At 48.1% G+C, this 21019-nt stretch overlaps 1 protein-coding gene across 14 annotated transcripts in view; it reads left to right on the top strand.

The window, feature by feature from the left end:
• FRMD4A (FERM domain containing 4A) overlaps positions 1 to 21019 on the top strand; it is a 688079-nt gene that overhangs the window by 586545 nt on the left and 80515 nt on the right. For all 14 annotated transcript variants that reach the window (XM_063781409.1, XM_054660740.2, XM_054660742.2 and 11 more), the window contains 3 exons: positions 6780 to 6845; positions 7106 to 7163; positions 9437 to 9523. In XM_063781409.1, coding sequence (XP_063637479.1) covers positions 6780 to 6845; positions 7106 to 7163; positions 9437 to 9523 — 211 coding nt within the window. The remainder of the gene's footprint in view (positions 1 to 6779; positions 6846 to 7105; positions 7164 to 9436; positions 9524 to 21019) is intronic.

Here is a 21019-nt window from a genome sequence, read left to right as displayed (position 1 = left end):
TCACCATGTTGGCCAGGCTGGTCTCAAACTCCTAACCTCACTCAGGTGATCCGCCTGCCTCGGCCTCCCAAAGTGCTGGGATTACAGGGGTGAGCTACCACGCCTGGCCCGTTTTCTACATTTGCTTAAGTGAAGCACTGTGCCTGAGACCTCTCCTTTTTTGTTTCTTCTTCTTTTTTTTTTAATTTTCAAAAAGAATACCTTCTAAAATTTCACTTTGGAAGCTTCGCCACCTTCGAGAGCCTTTCATGTGCTGCTAGAGTTTCATTTTGGAACACCTGTCATTTGATGACAGCATGTGTGAGGTTATGAGACGTGGGAGAACCACAGGGTTTTCTTCTTTCAGAAGAGAGAGATTGATTATTTTATTTTCCCTCGATGTTTCACATCTCCTGATTTAGCCACTATGTAACATTATGCCATAGCTCATCTGTCGGCCCTAAATGGCTGATTCTGAATGATTCAAGCCATTTGAAAGACTCCCAGGTTGTGGTTTCGGCCACAGTTGGGCAGGGCTTGCATTCCTGGATAATGTTTTGAAATTCTACTGGGTTCCTAAGCCCTGGCCACTGACCTTTAATAACTGTAATACCTCTTCTCTGATGTTCCTTCTGATCCCCTAACAGAAATCATTGCAACTCCTTTTATTTAAAAGCAAAACAAAAGCACAGACCAAGTTGATTCTAATAAACTACAACACGTGACTTGTGTAAGTGCTTTTGATGACAATTTCTGAACTGTATGGATTATGAGCATTTTGTCTTGTCTGGACACTTATCCAGACAGTGACCTAGTTGTTCACTGATTCGTGTGTCTGGGGTAGGGCATGTCTTGATGCAGGGCTCATTAGCAGCACTGAACTCTGGCTCATAATCCCAGCACTTTGGGAGGCCATGGCGGGCAGATCACAAGGTCAGGAGATCGAGACCATCCTGGCCAACATGATGAAACCCCGTCTCTACTAAAAATACAAAAAAAAATTAGCTGGACATGGTGTCGCATGCCTGGTGTCCCAGCTACTCGAGAGGCTGAGGCAGGAGAATCACTTGAACTTGGGAGTCGGAGGTTGCAGGGAACAAAGATTGTGCCACTGCACTCCAGCCTGGCGACAGAGCGAGAGTCCATCTCAAAACAAACAAACAAACAAACAGAAAAACAACTCTGGCTCATAAATCACATCTCTCTGAGAGACCACATCACTAGGGAGCTGGCCCCAAGACCCGAGGCTGGGAGCTCCCTTCCGTGTCTGGCGTCCCTAATTTCATCTCTCTGAGCTGTTTTATTGCCACTCCTCTTTTGGAAACATAGATGTAAATAAATGATGGCTTTCTCTAGTTATAACCTGCCCCCGAAGAGCAAAATCTGTTAACTTGCAGGGATTTTGCATGCATCAGCTTCCAAATGTCGAGACTTGCAATCCGAACCCCTAAAAATGATGGTCCCGTTTCCTTGTTCATGGACCCTATTACCCACCTCCCTAATTTCTTGTGCCACTGGGCCTCATCCCTCTGTAGCCTCCTGGCTGTTCACTTCCAAAAATCCAATGGTCAAGGCCCTGGGGATGTGAGAAGGTAACTAGAGAGGACCAGGGGGGAATCTCTTTGCCTCTGAGACCTGTCGTGTTGTGGGTCTCTTAGTCATCCCTTCCTTCATTCCTTTCCAAACCTTAGAACACTGCTATGCTCATCTGAGAGTTTTGAATTTCTTCTCTCCTCCCTGTGTCTCTGGATTTCTCCTTCACCCTCTCCATTATCTGCTCTGTACTCACACATGAGTACTAACCCAGAGGCACCTCGCCCTTCACACACACTCTCTCTGTCTCTTCTGCATATGAACATCTTCACCTATAGCTGGCGTGGCAGAACATCCCATACCATCACGACCAGGCCAGCACTTTCCCTGAGCCTCCTTCAGACCCATAAGTGCCCAAGCCAGTGTTAAATGCCCTGAGAGGGTGGCAGGACGGGGGAGCCACGTGTATCACAGTCAGCATCACAGCCCAGACGATGTATAAAAGTCAATGACAGGGACCCTCCTGACGATACCCTACTGAAAAACAACAACCACAACCACAACAGGCCCTTTCACCTCATTTCACTGTGGTTGGCTACTTGATGTTGGCTCTAATATTTCAACCTTATTTATATGGACTTTGATTCTTATTGATACATAATAGTTGTACATATTTTTCACGTATATATACTCTGATATCTGTACATAATGTGCAGTGGTCAAATGAGGGTAACTGGGATATCCATCACCTCGAACATTTATCTTTTCTTTGTGTTGGGAACATTACAAGTCTTCACTTTTGGCTACTTTGACATATGCAACAAATTATTGTTAACTATAATTTCCCTACTGTTCTATCAAATGCTAGAACATATTCCTTCTATCTAACTATTTTCATATCCCTATATATACATAGATTTTTAAAAAGCAAAGCCGCAAGGAGAGGGATAAGTGCTGTTCCTGCTTCTTACAGATACAGAATGAAGAGAGAGCAGGTGCACACAGCTTGTTCACTGCTTTTCCCTCTGGGCCTCAGATTCACCACTCAGCAAGGTTAAACAGGACCCCTCACTGGTGGGGGAGACGTTTTTACCCGTCTCATCACAGTTACCCAGAGTGTCAAGTTCCCCTGATCATTCCTGAACTAAGGAGCTGTACTCACCATTCTTTGGGGGTTTTCTTGCCCCCACTGGAGTTCGCACATTGGATGCACAACCTGCAGGCTGCAGCCTGGTAACCAAGGCAGTGGGTCTTAGCATCCCAGCGAAGCCTCTGCAGTGACTAGCCAGGTAGCTTTCATCAATTTCTCCTCTGCAAAATGGGATGATGTACACCAACCTACTTGAGACGGTAATTAAGAGAGGAAATACATAGTCACATCATGTCATTAAAAAGCAGTGAAAGCAGCATAATAATGCTGAGTTATGGTGCAAGAAGCCTTTCTGCTAATTCTCCCCTTGCATTTAACAAGCATGGACTTTTCACACCATGCGATTTCCCTGTTGAGGAGGCAACTGAGGCAGAAAGTTAGAATGATGTGCCCAGGGCCACAGAACAAGGAGAGATCAGGACGCTGACCTGGATTCTGCCTCGCGGGCCTAGTTTATAAATGCTGGACCACCTGACCACCCCTGTCGCCTCAATAAGGTATGCAGGGACATCTTTTTTTTACCCCGAAACCACTGAGCACAGCAGGCCAGCAGCTGCTCCCAGACGGGGAACCATATCATATCACCATCCCTGTTTCCCCTTCCATCACCCATGCATTTCCTGTATCCCCTTGTCTGCTGAGAGGTCATTTGACTTAACAACATGACCCAGCCAGCGACCTGGGCACAGGCAGCTTTGATCATTTGCCTTTTTCCTCCATGTAACCCTGTGTCCTCCAGACAGCGCTTACTCTGCTTCCCGGATTTCTGCTAGTTATCCCCTTGAGTCCCTGCTACAAATCTAGGGTATGGGAAAATTGTGTGCAAAGCTCAGAGCACTTCAGCCCTCTGGAAAGATCCAGAGCAGAGGTGGGGACAGGCTGGGAGCAGAATAGGTTCTCGGTCAGGATTGAGCCTGTTATCCCAGGATAAGCCCACCATGTTTAAGGGGGCAAAACAAGCAGGAAAAGCTGAGGATGGAGAAGGCAACTATTGTGGCTTCACAGATGGCCTGAGAGAGCAGGAGTTACAGGGCAAACGGGGTGGCAAAGATTTCTGCAGCTGTCAGCCACCCAGAACGCTGTGGTCAGGACATGTCGTGGTTAAACAGCGACGCAGCTTTCTGACAGTGGTTTTGACTTTCTTTCACTGGTGTTTCTCCTGAGCCTTCTGTGTGTTCGTGGCTACAGTGCTATGTTGACTTGCACCTCCTGAACTCACCCCAGGGACCCTCTCTCCCTAGTGCTGCAAAGGAAAAAGGTCCCTATCTACACTGAGTTGCTTGACCCTGGATCTAGGAGTCAACTTCACAAAACCCCATATCACGTGGTAGGAAACACGCCAAGGCAGCTGTTGATTTAGTGAGTGGGATGGAAGGAAGTGGAGCCGCAGAACCTCCTGACGCAGTTCTGCAGGATTAGTGAGGCTCGGCCTGCCCTTGGGGAGCATGGTTTTCGAGAATCGTCTTCAGGAGACGACCTTGTCACACTTGATATAGAACTTCCTCGGCATGTGGGAGCCAAGGAGAGCGATGGCTGGGTCTGCCCCTTTCTGAATAGAGGATATCCAGACCCCACGCAAGTGACTCTCCAACTGAGGCAAGGCCCCCTGTAGCTGGCTGGTCCTCATTCTGGGTATTTATAAAGACCCTTCTTTATCAAGACCTCTCACTGTCCTCTATGCATCAAATTCCAGAGTATTAAAATTAAAAGATACTAGTTGGAGGTTAACGTAGTCATTGAAAGAGAAATAAATTACCCCCAAGGACTAGGTGATGAATGTTTAGAACCTGTTACCCGCAACACTAGCCTTGCTAAAACTGAAAACAAAAAGGTGGGTAAAAGAAGGCTTTAGGTAGATCCTGGGCTGATGGATAATAGATAATAGGGCCGGGTATAGTGACTCACACCTGTAATCCCAGCATTTCAGGAGGCTGAGGTGGGCAGATTATTTGAGGTCAGGAGTTTGAGACCAGCTGGTCAATGTGGTGAAACCTCATCTCTACTAAAAATACAAAAATTAGCCAGGCGTGGTGGTGCACACCTATAATCCCAGCTATTCGGGAGACTGAGGCAGGAGAATTGCTTGAACTTGGGAGATGGAGGTTGCAGTGAGTCAGGATCATACCACTGCACTCCAGCCTGGGCAAGAGAGCAAAACCTTGTCTCAAAAATAATAGATAATAAAGATCCTCTATTGAGATCTCGAGGGTACACCCCTAGAATCACCTCCCCTCGCAGAGCTTTGACAGAGGACAGGGAGGGTGAAGAGGAGTAAGACCTGAGAGTGAGAACTGAGGTTCCAAGGCTCTGGGGCCAGACCAGGGAGACCGAGGTGTCGACTCCACACCTCAGCAGGTGGGGTTGGGGTTTTCTGCCTGCACCTGCTTCCCTGGGATTCCCCAGGTTGGCTCTGCCCTTCCGAAGGCAGGGGTGGGAGCGGCCGTATCTCCTACCTCATGGGCACCAGAGTCACTTCTCAGGAGGCGGGCTTGCCACTGCTGCCAAGGAGCCAGCTAACCTCTTGTTATATTAGAACTAGGATTTCAGCTGGGCGCGGTGGCTCACGCCTGTAATCCCGGCACTTTGGGAGGCAGGGGTGGGCAGATGACCTGAGGCCCGGAGTTTGAGACCAGCCTGGCCAACATGCAAAACCCCATCTCTACTAAAAATACAAAAATTAGCAAGGTGTGGTGACACACACCTGTAATCCCAGCTACTCAGGAGGCTGAGGCACAAGAATTGCTTTAAACTGGGGGGCAGAGGTTGCGGTGAGCCAAGATCGCTCCACAGCACTCCAGCCTGAGTGACAAGGGAGATTGCGTCTCAAAAACAAAAACAAAAACACCTAAGATTTCAAAAAAGGAGGGAGCGCCTGTCTAATTCTGGTAGCTGGTTTGCTGTTGTTCTCCAAGCATTCCTATGGGGCTTTTGTTGCTTCATGGTTCATATTAACCAAGCCCAAATTCCAGAACGTTCCATCCTCCTGGAAAGCCTTCCATTCCTGACTACGCATTCAGAGCAGGTAGGCTGTGGGCACTTGGTTAAGGTCAATGCCTGCCATTCCCCCATGAGGCCCTGTGTGGACAGGACTGGGAAGATGAGGATAAGAAGGGCCCCAGGGAGTTCAGCCCGGGCATTCATGCGTCATCTCCGCTGTCTGCTTCCTCTTGTTCCCATGGTACCATTTCTTCCAAGGAGCTGATCCCAAAACCTGGGCTCCAGTCTTTTTGTTCTTTTGTTTTTTGTTTTTGAGCCAGGGTCTCACTCTGTCACCCAGGCTGGAATGCAGTGGTGCAATCCTAGCTCACTGCAGCCTTGACCTCCTGGGCTCAAGCAATCCTCCCACCTCAGCCTCCCAAGTAGCTGGGACTGCAGGCATACCCCACCATGCCTGGCTAATTTTTGTATTTTTATGTAGAGACAAGGTCTCACTGTGTTGCCCAGGCTGGTCTCAAACTCCTGGGCTCAAGCAATCCCCCCATGTCAGCCTCCCTAAACACTGGGATTACAGGGGTGAGCCACTGCACCCAGCCTGGGCTCCAGTCTTATATTTCTTGATTAGAAATCCAAGATAAGCCAGCCATGGTGGCTCACGCCTGTAATCCCAGCACTTTGGGAGGCCAAGGTGGGTGGATCACTTGAGGTTAAGAGTTTGAGACCAGCCTGGCCAACATGATGAAACCCTGTCTCTACTAAAAATACAAAAATCAGTCAGGTGTGGTGGCATGCACCTGTAGTCCCAGCTACTCCAGAGGCTTAGGCACGAGAATTGCTTGAACTCGGGAGGTGGAGGTTGCAGTGAACCAAGATCGCACCATTGCACTCTAGCCTGGGTGACAGAGCAAGACTCCGTCTCAAAAAAAAAAAAAAAAATCCAAGACAAAGAGAATGCAAGTCCTTTGCAGGGAAAACAGACTCTTTTTAAAGTAAATCTACATCCAAATAGATAGCACTCAGACCAAGTTTGGAAATGCCACTCCAGGACAAATCATTTTTCCAGGAGCTGTTGGTGCCTTGGAGCTTCTTATGAGATGGGGCTGAGAAATATCTTACTGGCAGGAAGCTGGGCTGTTGACCTAGAGACTCCAATAACAGCATTCTTTTCTTCTAATTACAGTGAAGACAGAGTCATTGAGCACTACAAGAAACTGAACGGTCAGACAAGAGGTCAAGCAATCGTGAAGTAAGTGGCCCCTTCCCAGCTCACGTGGGGACAGTGTTTGTGTGTGTTAATATATCGTATGTCAGGATTGTTCAGTTCCTCTCCGAAGACATATCTGGGAGTAGGGGGTGTATGTTTCCATTTAATTTTCAAGTAAATAATCACTCCGAGAACTTTATCACGTACACATACACAAATATATATATGATACCAGATCTGCTGAATAACTAGCCTTTTGCGCATTGTGTGTGTGTTTGTGTATCTTTGTGTTGTCATTCCAGCTACATGAGCATCGTGGAGTCTCTCCCAACCTACGGGGTTCACTATTATGCAGTGAAGGTGAGTAGACTCATTTGGTGAAGGTTGCCAAACCTCCCCTAAGCAAACAAATCAAAACATCTCGTTATATGTTTTCTTCTTTTTCTTTTTCTTTTGAGATAGTGTCTTGCTCTGTCTCCCAGGCTGGCGTGCAGGGTGCGATCTTGGCTCACTGCAACCTCCACCTCCTGGGTTCAAGCGATTCTCCTACCTCAGCCTCCCGAGTAGCTGGGATTACAGGCATGCGCCACCACACCCAGCTAATTTTTGTATTTTTGGTAGAGACGAGGTTTTGCCATGTTGGCCAGGCTGGTCTCGAACTCCTGACCTCAGGTGATCTGCCTGCCTCGGCCTCCCAAAGTGCTGGGATTATAGGCATGAGCCACTGTGCCTAGCCCTCATTATTTTTTTCTTTATAATTCCTGGTGGGAATGGAGGTTGCGGAGGACTTGGTCAGGAAGATTGCACACTGCGGGGAGACAATTTCAAATACAGAAAACTTCATCCAGTCTTTCAACTTGCTTCAACCTGTGGTCCATTTCTTTGTCAGCCCTAGAACTTAACAGAAAGGCTGCCTCTGTTATATATGCTTTCTGCCTTCCAAGAAAACTTCAAAACTGTGCTCTTTATTTCAGTTTGGTAAAGATCAGAAGCAGGGCTTGTGATTTTCAAAGTGCCAAAGGAGTATAGGTGTTTGGCACTCAGAACCTCAAAGCATAAGCAATGGCTCTGCTACTAATTTGGAAAAGAGCACGAATCCAGGAAACCTGGCCCAGCTGCACCAGGCTCCCTGTCCGGTGGCCTTGTGGTCTCACTGAAGCCGTGTTTTGTGGTGTGATGACAGCCCTTCTCTGGTCAATCTGCTGTTGCAGTGGCATTGGGTTTCCTCTTGTTCTGTTCTCTGAAACCGTTGCAGTGCACACAGCTGCTTCCCAGAGGCAGGGGTTTAATACAAGGATTTTATCCCACCTTTAAAGTTTTAAGAAATCATATACCCAGAAGCTTGAAAAGAAATTTCAAAATTTATCTCTTTTGCCTTTTATCTTTTTGCTCATCTTGAAATAACTCACGCCCCACAAATATTTCAAAACCATGATGCCAGTTTCAAGTTTTCCAGACACCCACTATGGGGGTGTATTAGGTTATTTAGAAACTTGGCAATTAGGGCATAGCTAGGGAAAAGCTGCTTGATATGCTCACTATAAAATCCTAGCTTCTGGGGGCTCTAATTAACTCAGAATCATCCTATTTGAATATAGAATTGCAACTTACGCTCAGGTGACAAGAGGTCTCTATTAATAAACAGTGGGGGCAGGCGCAGTGGCTCATGACTGTAATCCCAGCACTTTGGGAGGCCAAGACGGGTGGATCAGCTGAGGTCAGGAGTTTGAGACCAGCCTGGCCAACATGGTGAAATCCTGTCTCTACTAAAAATACAAAAATTAGCCAGACGTGGTGGCACGTGCCTGTAATCCCAGCTACTTGGGAGGCTGAGGTGGGCAAATTCCTTGAACCTGGGAGGCGGAGGTTGCAGTGAGCCAGGATTGTGCCAATGCACTCCAGCCTGGGTGACAGAGTGAGACTCCATCTCAAAAAAAAAGGAATAAACAGGGACTTGGTGTTTCTAATTCAGTCCTGAGACTGTTTCAGCTTCCATTGTGCTACCCTGTCCAACAGCATGAGTCCTAAAACCCTGCCTGGCACCCAGCTGTCATCTTGGGTGAGCAGGACCTCAGGGTGACACCTTCCGGCCTGTGCTCCCCGGAGCTGGGGAAGGTCCTGGGTAAAGCTGGGCCAACTCTTCGCTGTGATTTGTTGTTAAAATGAGAGGAGTCACTTTCCATAGTCTCCACAGCTCCTCTGGCTCTGACCATCGATGACAGTTTCTCTGCCCAGAAGGTCCTTTTATTAGGTGTGACATCTCACAGATTTTCAGGTGCGGTGAGTGAGCGTCCCAGCATGGAATGCCTAAATTCTTAGAAGGAAAAAAAGAGAAAGAGAGAGCGCAAGGAGGGCATTCATTCCTTATTTATAAAGGGAAAGGACCTCGACTGTGCGGCTGATTAAGAGCAGAGCCAGGCCCCCAGCCCCCAGCACTCCCCATGTCACCCTCTTCACATAACAGAGTATCCTTCAATGACGCATCTGTTAAGGAACAAAGTAGACAGGTGGGCTCCATCCATTCCAAGGAAATGGCACTTTCCCTCGTCTGCCCCCGAGCCAGGAAATCTCCACTTTGCGCGTGTTTACTTCCTCCAGTCCCATATTCACCCAAACTTTTTTTGATATCCTAGGACAAGCAGGGCATACCGTGGTGGCTGGGCCTGAGCTACAAAGGGATCTTCCAGTATGACTACCATGATAAAGTGAAGCCAAGAAAGGTAAGGCTGGTCTCCTGCGTGGGTTTAACTCCTCTCAGATCCAGAGAGGAACAGGCGTAGAAGTCACTTTAAAAATGCTAACGCCATGCAGCCTAAAGGCTCACCAATCTCCTGCTAATTTTAGTGTATACAAATTACTCCACAGCAATCCCATCTGAGTTCCCTGGGTAAATATTTTTTCATTTTTTTCTCCCTGTCTTTAAGGAAACCTAAGCTGTTATAATTACTTAAGGTGAGATGACTGGCTCAGTTCTCCCCAGAGCAGATAGGCAAAGAGACTTTTGAGGGACTATCCTGTTCCTTAATTTTGGGCAGGGCTGTATTCTTTGCAAAAATGATGTAACATTTCTCTTGAATCCTGAAGCCAGTCTGAGTTCTCCCAAAGATTTCTGGGACAGGATCAGGGGAGGTGGGAGAGCTGAAAGAAGAGATTGCAGGTCAAAAAGAGCTGAAAGGCTGGGCACGCTGGCTCACGCCTGTAATCCTAGCACTTTGGGAGCCCGAGGCGGGTGGATCACTTAAGGCCAGGAGTTCGATACCAGCCCGGCCAACATCGTAGAACCCTGTCTCTACTAAAAATACAAAAATTAGCTGGGCATGGTGGTGCATGCCTGTAATCCCAGCTACTTGGGAGGCTGAGGCATGAGAATCACTTGAGCCCGGGAGGCGGAGGTTGCAGTGAGCCAAGATTGCCCTGCTGCACTCCAGCCTGGGTGACAGAACAAGACTTTGTCTCAAAACACAAAACAGAAAAGCTGAAAAATAAGAGAGAGAGGGTTTCCTGGAAATCCAGCACATATTTTCTGGCTCAATAAAGGTGATCAGAAAATAAGGTTATTTGCTGAAGAGGGAGAGAAACAGAGAACGATTTGCAAAGTCCTTGTAAACCCGAAATGGAATGTTTGAAAGGGATACAGCATTTGAATTTTCTCTGTTTTCGTTTACACACACTTTTCAGACCAGAACAAATTGAAAAATTATAATGGAAACATATCTTAGAGGCGAGTGCTATCATTCAGATCCCCCGGTGGAGAATAACAGAGATGGTATGCAGTTCAAACCCTGAAATACATATTAAAAACCTATGAAAACCACACTTGCTTTAGCAGAGAGAAAGCAATATTGGGCCATTATGTCATTCCAGATTGCTTTCCAAGCTGTTTTATCCTCGAATAGGATTGAAACCCACACTACATATCTGAGTGGATTGTAGGCTCTCCACTTAACATCTGTCCTTGGCAAACTTCTTTATTAAATTGATAGAAGAAAAATGTTCCCATGTTGGGAGGATTTTTACTCCATTGATCAGTCAGGTGGTTAAGTTCTAAGAAAAGATGCTGAGCAAATGATGGGGGAATTATTGACTGAGAACAATTCAGGAAGAACCTGGCTCTTTGGCGGGTGGAGGGAGTGTTGTTTTGCGGCTATCTCCAAAGCCTTTCCTTATCCATTTATATGCAACAAGAAATGAATTGGACCCCCTGTTCTTACCTTTTCTGGCTTTGTGTTCCTCAATTGTGGGATCCATACCTCTTCCTCCCTGTATTTTTCTTCCTGTTTTCCCTGTGCCTTTTTCCCACGTGGCGTTTTTAATTTTCTGTGCCTTTTCTTCCTGAGTTCTCTCTTCCCTCCTTCTTTTTAGAACAACCCTTCTCTTTTTGTTTTTTGTTTGTTTGTTTGTTTGTTTCTTTGAGACGGAGTCTGGCTCTGTCTCCCAGGCTGGAGTGCAGTGGCACGCTCTTGGCTCACTGCAACCTTTGCTTCCCAGGTTCAAGCGATTCTCATGCCTCAGCCCTTCCAGTAGCTGGATTACAGGCGCCTGCCACCACGCCTGGCTGATGTTGTATTTTTAGTAGAAATGGGGTTTCACCATGTGGGCCAGGCCTGTCTCAAACTCCTGACCTCAAGTGATCTGCCCTCCTCAGCCTCCCAAAGTGCTGGAATTACAGGTGTGAGCCACCACACCTGGCCTGACTCTTCTCTTTTCAACCTGCCTGACTGTTTTTGCACTTGCAAAAGCCAAGAATACTCCCTAAAGCCTTTAACAAAATTCTGGCTGCAATACATTGAGCTCTCTCTTGCCCATAGTGGTGGAAGACCAAGGCCGACGTGCATAATTGAGGTCTACAGCAGAGATAATTAAAATCCAGCGGTTGAAATCTCTTCTCCCTCTAAGCTTTTTAGAGGACATGCTAACAAGTATTCATACTTATTTGGTTCAATTTATTAATATGTTTAAGCTTTCTTTGTTCCTCTAATTGAGGTTCTAATGAAGAGTGAAGAGGTGATGAGCTAGCACTTGATGTATGTAAAACAGGAAAGGATGCATAGCTAGGGCTCAGTCAATTATAACTATTATTATAAGATACTAAAACAGGCTTCAAGATAAGGAGAAGTAAGAGGCCAAAGGCATGAATAATCAGCCATCAAATAAGAGAATTTACAATAATGAATGGAACTTATCCAGATCTATGAATTAAAAATGTCAAAAGGTCAATATAGTTTTCCAGGCCATTGGCTCTAACCCAAACTGGGTTGTTATTGAAAATCACTTGGGTTTCTGTGGCCTTGGAGGAAGAAGTTAGAATTTTCCAGCCCATTCCTACTTGAAGGACAGACTACCAATCTGTCACAGCCATCATTCATTCATTCGCTCAAAAAAAACAGTTATTGTGGCCGGGCGCAGTGGCTCACGCCTATAATCCCAGCACTTTGGGAGGCCGAGGCGGGTGGATCACTTGAGGTCAGGAGTTCGAGACCAGCCTGGCCAAAATGGTGAAACCCCGTCTCTACTAAAAATACAAAATTAGCTGGCCATGGTGGCACATGCTCGTAATCCCAGCTACTGGGGAAGCTGAGGCAGGAGAATCACTTGAACCTGGAAGGCAGAGGTTGCAGTAAGCTGAGATCGCACCACTGCGCTCCAGCCTGGGTGACAGAGCCAGATTCCGTCTCAAAAATAAATAAATAAATAAAAAGAAAAAGAAGAAAAAAAAAAAGTTATTGCATACCTATTAGGTGCCAAGCACATCACTGGGCACTGAGATGAGACATAAATCCTGTCCTCCAAGATGTGTGATAATCCAGCCAGTGTCTGAGTGGTGTAATAGGAATCTGTGTGAGAGTCGGGGATGATTCAAGAAGGCAGGCGTCAACTGGGTGTAAGGAGAAGAGAAGTCCCCACAGAGGAAGCAGAGAGTGAGTGGGGTCTTCAAGGGTGCAAAGAATTTTGCAGATGGAGGAATGGGGCGGGGAGGCATGCAGGGGAGAGGCCAGTGTGCCTGAAATCACAGTGACAGGGGTAGGGGACACAGTGCCCTTCATTCTGGAACATCAAGTGAAAAGAGAGGAATTGGCGAGGGGGCTGGGGGCCTGTAGGCTCCTGGAGGCTTGAAGGCTCTGCGAAGGCGACTTCCTCCTCTATAGGGAGTGGTAGCCGCGGTCTATTTGAAGCTGAGGAGTATCGTGTCAGATTTCCATTGTCGTAGAAGCACTCTCTGGAAACTACTTGGAGGCTGGATGGGAAAAACCCAGGACAAGACTGAGAAACCAGGACATGATGAGGGTAGGGCGGGCAACACCTGGCGGGGCTTGAGGATGGAGAAGGGGAACCAAGATGTTGAGAAGGCGTGTGTTACTCATCACCTGTAGGCGGAAGAGGGAGGCCTTGAGAGAAGGAGGGCAATGCAGAATGACTCCCAGGCTTCAGGATCCACCAGAGTGTGGACGCTGAGAGAAGAGGAGGTCTGGGAGTGACAGATGAGGGATGAGTGCAGCTTAGGACATGCAACGCGGCAGGCTTGATGGGACATCCAGGTGCCTGTGACTAGTAGGCAGTTGGGCGTTCAGCTGGAGCTCAGGAGTAGCAAGAATTTCCAAAGCATCACTGAACCAGAGACTGGACAGAGGGAGGAGGTTGGATTGGCAGTTGGCACACCAGTAGCTAGGAGTGAAGAGTTCATTTCCCAATCACGACGATCACGGTGAGATGCAGAGGCAGCTTCCGTGGCATGGGCTCTGAAGCTTACATAATTTGGGGCCCTCCTTAAGAAATGAATGTATAATCTGAATATAAAATTAAGAACAGGCCTTTGGCCAGGTGAGGTGGCTCACGCCTGTAATCCCAGCACTTTGGGAGGCCGAGGCGGACAGATCACCTGAGGTCAGGAATTCAAGACCAGCTGTCCAACATGGTGAAACCCCATCTCTACTAAAAATACAAAGTTAGCCAGGCCTGCTGCGGGGTTGGGGGAGGGCGCCTATAATCTCAGCTACTGGGGAAGCTGAGGCAGGAGAATCATTTGAACCCAGGAGGCGGAGGTTGCAGTGCGCTGAGATTTCGCCACTGCACTCCAGAGCGAGACTCCATCTCCAAAAAAAAAAAAAGCAGGCCTTTGAAAAGCCCTTGAGGGAAAGCAAAACCTTAGTTTTGTTAGCTTCTAGGGGTACTCCCCCACCCCGCTAAGATGTCAGATGGAACTTAAAGGCAAGGCCGTGGACTCAGCTGGAGTCATTGTTAAGAAGCCTTAGCTACAAGAAGACCTAAACGGGGTGCCTGTTTGTTTTTCTTGCATTGCCAACCTCATCACCATTATAAAAAGGCCATCTGTGTTATGTTTAAGGGACATGTCAGTTTCTGAGGCTACAAAAAGCCCCACACCCTGATCCCAGATCTCAGAATCTGAAAAGATGCACACACATGTGAATGCATATCGATGCAAGTCCGCACCTAAGCCAAAAGTCTGTCTTCAGTGCCTCCGGGCCAGTGGCTCTTAACCTCCACTGTACATCAGGAACTCATCTGAAGCTGCTGGGACATCTAGATGCCACAGCCCCCTGCAGGCCTTCTCACCTACACCTCCGACCAGGCCACTGAGCCCAGAGGAAGCCCCACAGGGATTCTGATGTATTCCTGGAGACAAGGACCACCACTGGCAGCCCTCTGTGCTTTGAAAACTCAGACATGGGGAAGGTCAGCCAGGCTCCCTGGTGTGGCCAGCAGTGTCCCTGCACACCGAGGGCAGGGGAGGTCCCATGCACGGGCCTCATGGCTGGGTGAGCCGTCTGGGAGGGGTGGCACTCCAGGGGATGCCACTCCCTCTTGGCTCTGGTGCTTGGCACATCTCTGCCACCTCGAGCCTCCAGGGATGCTCAGGCAAGGGAGTGGCACCCAGCACTGTGCACCTGGAGGCTTCTGCAGTAACAGCTGCATCTCCAGCCCAGGCAGCTGCTCCTGCCCGGCGGCAGACAGAGGCCCTCCCTGACACTCTGACCCAGTTACAGCGGCTCTGTCACGTTGCACCAACACAAGAAGAGCCCACGTTTAAGTAGAGGCAGTGGCAGGGGTGAGTCTGCTCCCTCTCCTTTTCAGAGCCCAGAGGCGTCCACTGCCTGCACAGCTCCAACAGCATTGGCAACCCGTCGGCACACTCACAGGGGCTCAGCAGCCGCCTTGAGAATCCACTTAAGTGTTTCCATATGACCTACCCCTCATCCCCCACAAAAAAGCCCAAACAAACAAAAAAGGCACCAAGAAAGAGTAGCTGATGACTGTCTGGAAAAGAGCACAACAGTAGCCCATCCCTCATTCTCCAGTTGCAAGCAGTTTGCCATCCTAGTTTCAGAGTCTGCCCTCAGTCACTTAATCACCACTCTGGAGCTTAGAGGCTGTTGGGGGTTGGAGTAAAACGCGAGGGACCTCACCGGTGGCTCCGAGAACAGAGAACATTTAACCCCCACACTCTGCTACCTGGACCTTCTAAAGAGACAGCCTCCTGGCCTTCAGAAGCACAGCCCTCAATGCAAGCTTCTGGAGTTTGTCTAAAAATCAAAAATCACAGCTTCATTGCCTGCAGGGTACACGTGTCAGGAACAGCTGAACATGTGGGGACACCCTGCAGACTGGATTTTGGCTTTTGTGCGTGTTCAGAACAGTTCAGAGATGTTGAACTTCTGAAGGCCAACTTCGGTAGTATTTTGGAACAACATATATGAAGAACAGCTCCCAGAACACCCTAAAAAAAGCAGCAAACAAGACTAAGAAAAATCAGAATCTACAATGCATGCACCTCCCCCAGAATATCAGCCCTTGCTTGCATATATAAGTTCTTTTTAAGAGGTCAGGCAGAACCCTAAACACTATCTGAGGACAGGATGTAGAATTTTTTTTTTTTTTTTTTTTTTTTTTTTTGAGATGAAGTCTCGCTCTTGTTGCCCAGGCTGGAGTGCAATGGTGCGATCTCAGCTCACTGCAACCTCCACCTCCCCGGTTCAAGCAATTCTTCTGCCTCAGCCTCCCGAGTAACTAGGATTACAGGCACATGCCACCACAGCCAGCTAATTTTTGTATTTTTAGTAGAGACGGGGTTTCACCATGTTGGCCAGGTTGGTCTTGATCTCCTCACCTCAGGGGATCCCCCCACCTTGGCCTCCCAAAGTGCTGGGATTACAGGCGTGAGCCACTGCGCCCGGCCAAGATGTAGAATTTTTTATAGGACATTAAATGTCCCCTCATCAGCTCTCAGTAAATCTACTTCAGTCCTTCACCCAATGATGTTTCCCCCTCCCTCTTTGCCTTCCTCCCCACTTCTGAGCTCCTGTTCATACTCAAACGCTATGTGACACTTGGGGACATCCCTTTGAGTGCTTTGTAGCTCTCCTCTCTCCTTTGTCATGGCTACGGTTGGAATTCACAGTTGTGAATGCAGCATCCAAGTACAGTGCTGACGGGATCTTACATGTCTGTCTTGGCTCAGCAGTGATGACAGAAGTAGAAAAGTCACAATAGAAAAAAAAATCTTTTTTTTTTTTGAGACAGAGTCTCGCTCTGTCTCCCAGGCTGGAGTGCAGTGGCACGATCTTGGCTCACTGCAACCTCTGCCTCCCGGGTTCAAGCAATTCTGCTGGCGCAGCCTCCCGAGTAGCTGGGACTATAGGCGTGTGTCACCATGCCTGGCTAATTTTGTTTTTTGTTTTTTGTTTTTTGTTTTTTTTAATTTTTAGTAGAGACTGGGTTTCACTATGTTAGTCAGGCTGGTCTTGGACTCCTAACCTCAAAAGATCCACCCACCTCAGCCTCCCAAAGTGGTGGGATTACAGACGTGAGCCACCGTGCCCGGCGAAAAAAACAAATCTTGCAGCAATTGTTGTACCCTATTTTATGCTAGTTACCACATTCCATTTTAGCATGTGCATATGTGTGGGAATAGAAAGAAGCGCTGCTGAGGTGAGAGGCTCCGTATTTCACAAATTACCGTCCTACTGGGCTCAGGAGACAATGAGACAGTGTCAGGTTGGCATTTAGGCACTGGAGGTAAATCCCAAGTTTCATGTTAGTTTGCATTTACGGTGGAGTAAAGAGAGCTAGGCCATCAAAAAAGAAAAAACTGCCAGCTGTGTGAAATGACCGTCGATAGCAACATGCCTCAGACTGGGTATGCCACGGGTTTCGGGCAGTTGTGCTGGTACAAGCAAGAGTTTTACCTCTTTCTTCCCTGGAAACGTTTGAATGAAAATTAAATGCTATCTGTTGAGGCGCTGTTTATTAAATCTTGCAGAATCGGGATCCCACGGGGCAGATATAAGTAAGTCTGGACAAAATCTGGCTCACGTCCGGCTCCCTCTGTAGGGGAGGGGTCCTTACATTCCTTTGATTGATTGAAGCCCGAGAAAGCCTGAGAGCTCTAATCTCTGGGACAATCTGCCCTTGTTTGCAGCGTCAGTAACTGAGGCATTGGGAGACCAGGGGGTTGCACAGTCCCCAGACCTGCAGACAAACCAGCCATCTGATCTTGGGAAGCCATTACACTTTAAAGCAGAAAAGACTTTCCAAAAGGACACTAAGAGTTAGAATAAAGAGACCTCCAGCAGGCTGTATCTGAGGCTTTAAGCATTAGAGCAAATACCGTGAAGCACATAACTCCAAAAAACCCTCCCTTGTAAAGAATATTCAATATCTGTAAATCATCACTTAGAAATGCAGCCCAGATTTAATGAAATCTCCCCCCTGGGAAGAAATAGCAACATCAGTCCTTGTTACATATTCAGCAGATAGCATTTACTTATTTATTTGATGTGCAATTAGGGGGGCTTTTATGTACACTTAGATGCACAATTAGGAGCACTATGGGGTCCCCTCTGAGGCATTAGGAGAAGGAACCAGAGTAAACGGCCTGCCCCCCTGTCCCTAAGCAGCCGCGGTGGCTTCCAGTGATTCCTAAGGGTATTTCGGAAGCAGGGGCATTGGCTCTGGAAATTGATGCATTACTTTCACTCCCCCGGATTAGTAAAGATTTTTGAATGAAATGAGATGATGAGACAGGAAGGGAAAAAAATATTTACAGGAAATATTCCATTAACTTGGCGTGGACTCCCGGCGGCATTGCCCGGCTAAATTATGCGGTGCGGTGGACGTTCTGCCGAGTGCGCCGCGGATTTATCGTTCTCTTCTGTCGGCGTTTGCCTTGGCTCGCTTTCTCCTTGCTGGGCCTCTGACTTGACCGGCCTAGGTGGCTGCCTCCCTCATTCCAGCATCTGCATTCCCCTTGGAAGCCACACCCTGTGCACACCTGGGAGAAACACTTCACTTAATGCACTCAGCATTCTTAGCATTTTGCAGCTGCCCCTTACTCATTCACAGTGTAGGACCAAAGGGCCTTCTCCTCGTACCTTGTCATTCCTTCAGATCGCAGCACAGTCTGAGTGGACCTGAACGCTTTCCATGCCTGTGGGTGACAGGCCCTGGCCTTGGGCGTCTAGGGACCAGGCCTACTTGGCCGCGGGGGCGGGCGGGGGCGGAATTTGGGAGTAGGAGGTGGAGGGCATGGGGAGTTCCCAGAATCTGCTACTTAAAAATAACTCTCCAAGGAAAAAAGGAATCATATTCTAAGAAAATTGAGATCGTCTTCTCAAAGCATCAATCCTAGACATCCTCCTTCTCAAATCACCAATATCAGACATGGCTGAATCATCTCCATTTGGAAGAGTAATCCCAAACTCTTAAGAATGGTCATCGGCCGGGCACGGTGGCTCACACCTGTAATCCCAGCACTTTGGGAGGCTGAGACGGGCGGATCACTTGAGGTCAGGAGTTCGAGGCCAGCCTGGCCAACGTGATAAAACCCCATCTCTACTAAAAAATACAAAAATTAGCTGGGCGTGGTGATATACGCCTGTAATCCCAGCCACTCAAGAGGCTGAGACAGGAGAATTGCTTGAACCCAGGAGGCAGAAGTTGCAGGGAGCCGAGATCATGCCACTGCACTCCAGCCTGGGCAACAGCAAGACTCCATCTCAAAAAAAAAAAAAAAAAAAGAATGGTAATCACCTGAAAGCGCTGAGCTAGCACTTAGAATTCCGTACAGGGTGGTGAATATGAAATCCTCTCCCATAAAATGGCCCCCATATGAGTATTCATGGGGGAAAGTCAGACTCGGTGAGTTTCAGTGGCAACTGACTTGAGTTTGCCTCTGCTGATGATACAGAGACGGGACCATGGGTCCAGGAGGCAGGATACCAGCATTTCCATGTGGGCCTGGCTGAGCAAGAGACTCAACTCACCAAGGCCGGTTTCTCTTCTCCCAGTGCTTCAAAGCAACCCTCTATCCTGCCCACCACATGGGGGTTTATGATAATATGGGTTGCTATCAATATTGAATGAACTGCTTTAAAAAAAAATGAATAAAACTAAAGCACTAAACAAACATAACGCATTTCCAATAACAGACAACACTTTTGAAAGCACCCTCTGTATTCCTAGACTTTCCAGTTCTCTGAAACCCTAGGAGTTGTTGGTGAGGATGTGTGACTCTTCCTGCCTGGAAGTTCATTCACTTGTTCAGTAAGTGTTGTCTGAGTGCCTGTCGGGTACCAGGCCCTGCTCTTGGCTCTGCAGAACAAGAGAGACTACGTCCCTGCATGCACAGAGCTTACAGTCTAGTGAGGAAGGCAGTCAAATTTATTTTTTAAAGAAATCTACAGCAATAGTGTTCGAGCACGAAATTCTCCCATCCAAGTACTAACCAGGCCCGACCCTGCTTAGCTTCCGAAATCAGACAAGATCAGGCGCATTCAGGGCGGTATGGCCATAGACCTGAGAGTTAAATTCTACGAAGACAATAAATCAGAGTAAGGAAGAGCGGGAGGGGTGATGGCTGGTCAGGAGGGGTCTCTCAGAGCTAGGGCCGTTTCAGTGACTCTCTACTCCCGAGTGTTGTACTTACGATTCCCTGGGAAGCAGTCTAAGATGAACTCGCATGCAGGAAGTTTACTGGGGTGTGCCCTGGACTAACAACAAATGGTAAAGTAAAGGAAGCAGAACCAGGCAGAGAGAGAAGCTGATGCAATCCCAACATGGCTCCCCCAACCTAGACGAAACTCTGAAGCTAGAATGACCCCGGAGCCACCGCCATCACTGTTGAGGCTGGGGGCCAAGCCTTACCCCCTGCCCCCAGCATTAACCAATCATTAGATCCAAGTGACCCCCTTGGCAAGAGGGTGGCGACCTTGGGCAAGGTGGTTCTCTGTAGCTGAGACGATTCCGGGAGAGGGCGTACGTCCTTCAGTCCTGCAGGGAGAAAGAGGCTGGTCGGTGCTGCATGGTATCTTCTACAGCAGTGGTTCTCAGTGTGGTCCTTGGACCAGCAGCATCCTCATCACATGGAAATGTGTTAGAAATGCAAACTCTGGCCAGGTGTGGTGGCTCACACGTCTGATCCCAGCACTTTGGGAGGCTGAGGCAGGTGGATCACTTGAGGTTAGGAATATGAGACCAGCCTGGCCAACATAGCGAAGCCCCATCTCTACTAAAAATACAAAATTAACTGGGTGTGGTGACATGTGCCTGTAATCCCAGCTACTAGGGAGGCTGAGGCAGGAGAATCACTTAAACCTGGGAGGCAGAGGTTGCAGTGGCCGAGGTCGTGCCATCGCACTCCAGCCTGGGCAACAGAGCGACATCGTGGGACCCTGTCTCAGAAAAAAAAGCAAACTAACGGCCAGGCTAGGTGGCTCACACCTGTCATCCCAGCACTTTGGAAGGCTGAGGCAGGAGGATGGTAGCAGTTGGAGACCAGCCTAGGCAACATAACAAGACCTCATCTCTACACACACAAAATACAAAAATACAAAGGAGTAGTCCCAGCTACTTTGGAGCCTTGAGGAGGTTGAGGCTGCAGTGAGCCAAGATCACACCACTACACTCCGGCCTGGACAACAGAGCAAGACTCCATCTCAAAAAAGAAAGAAAGAAATGCAAACTAAGGATCCCCGCCTGAGACTTACGAGCTCAGAAACTCTGAGGATGGGACTCCGCAGTCTAATTCCACAAGCCCTGAAGGTGACTTGAGCACAGGCAGTGGAGCTTAAGGCCCACTGCTCTGCATACAGGCAGTTAACGAGGACCTTTCTATGAGATCCTACTTCGTTGTTTTGCTGTTGTTATGAAGACATTTTAGTCTGAGTTAAAGTCAAATTCTTTCCTAGAGCGGTTACACTTCT

This window comes from Pan troglodytes, chromosome 8, assembly GCF_028858775.2.
Source record: "Pan troglodytes isolate AG18354 chromosome 8, NHGRI_mPanTro3-v2.0_pri, whole genome shotgun sequence".
In the NCBI taxonomy this organism is placed as follows: domain Eukaryota; kingdom Metazoa; phylum Chordata; class Mammalia; order Primates; family Hominidae; genus Pan; species Pan troglodytes.
This window is presented reverse-complemented; position numbering and strand designations above follow the sequence as displayed.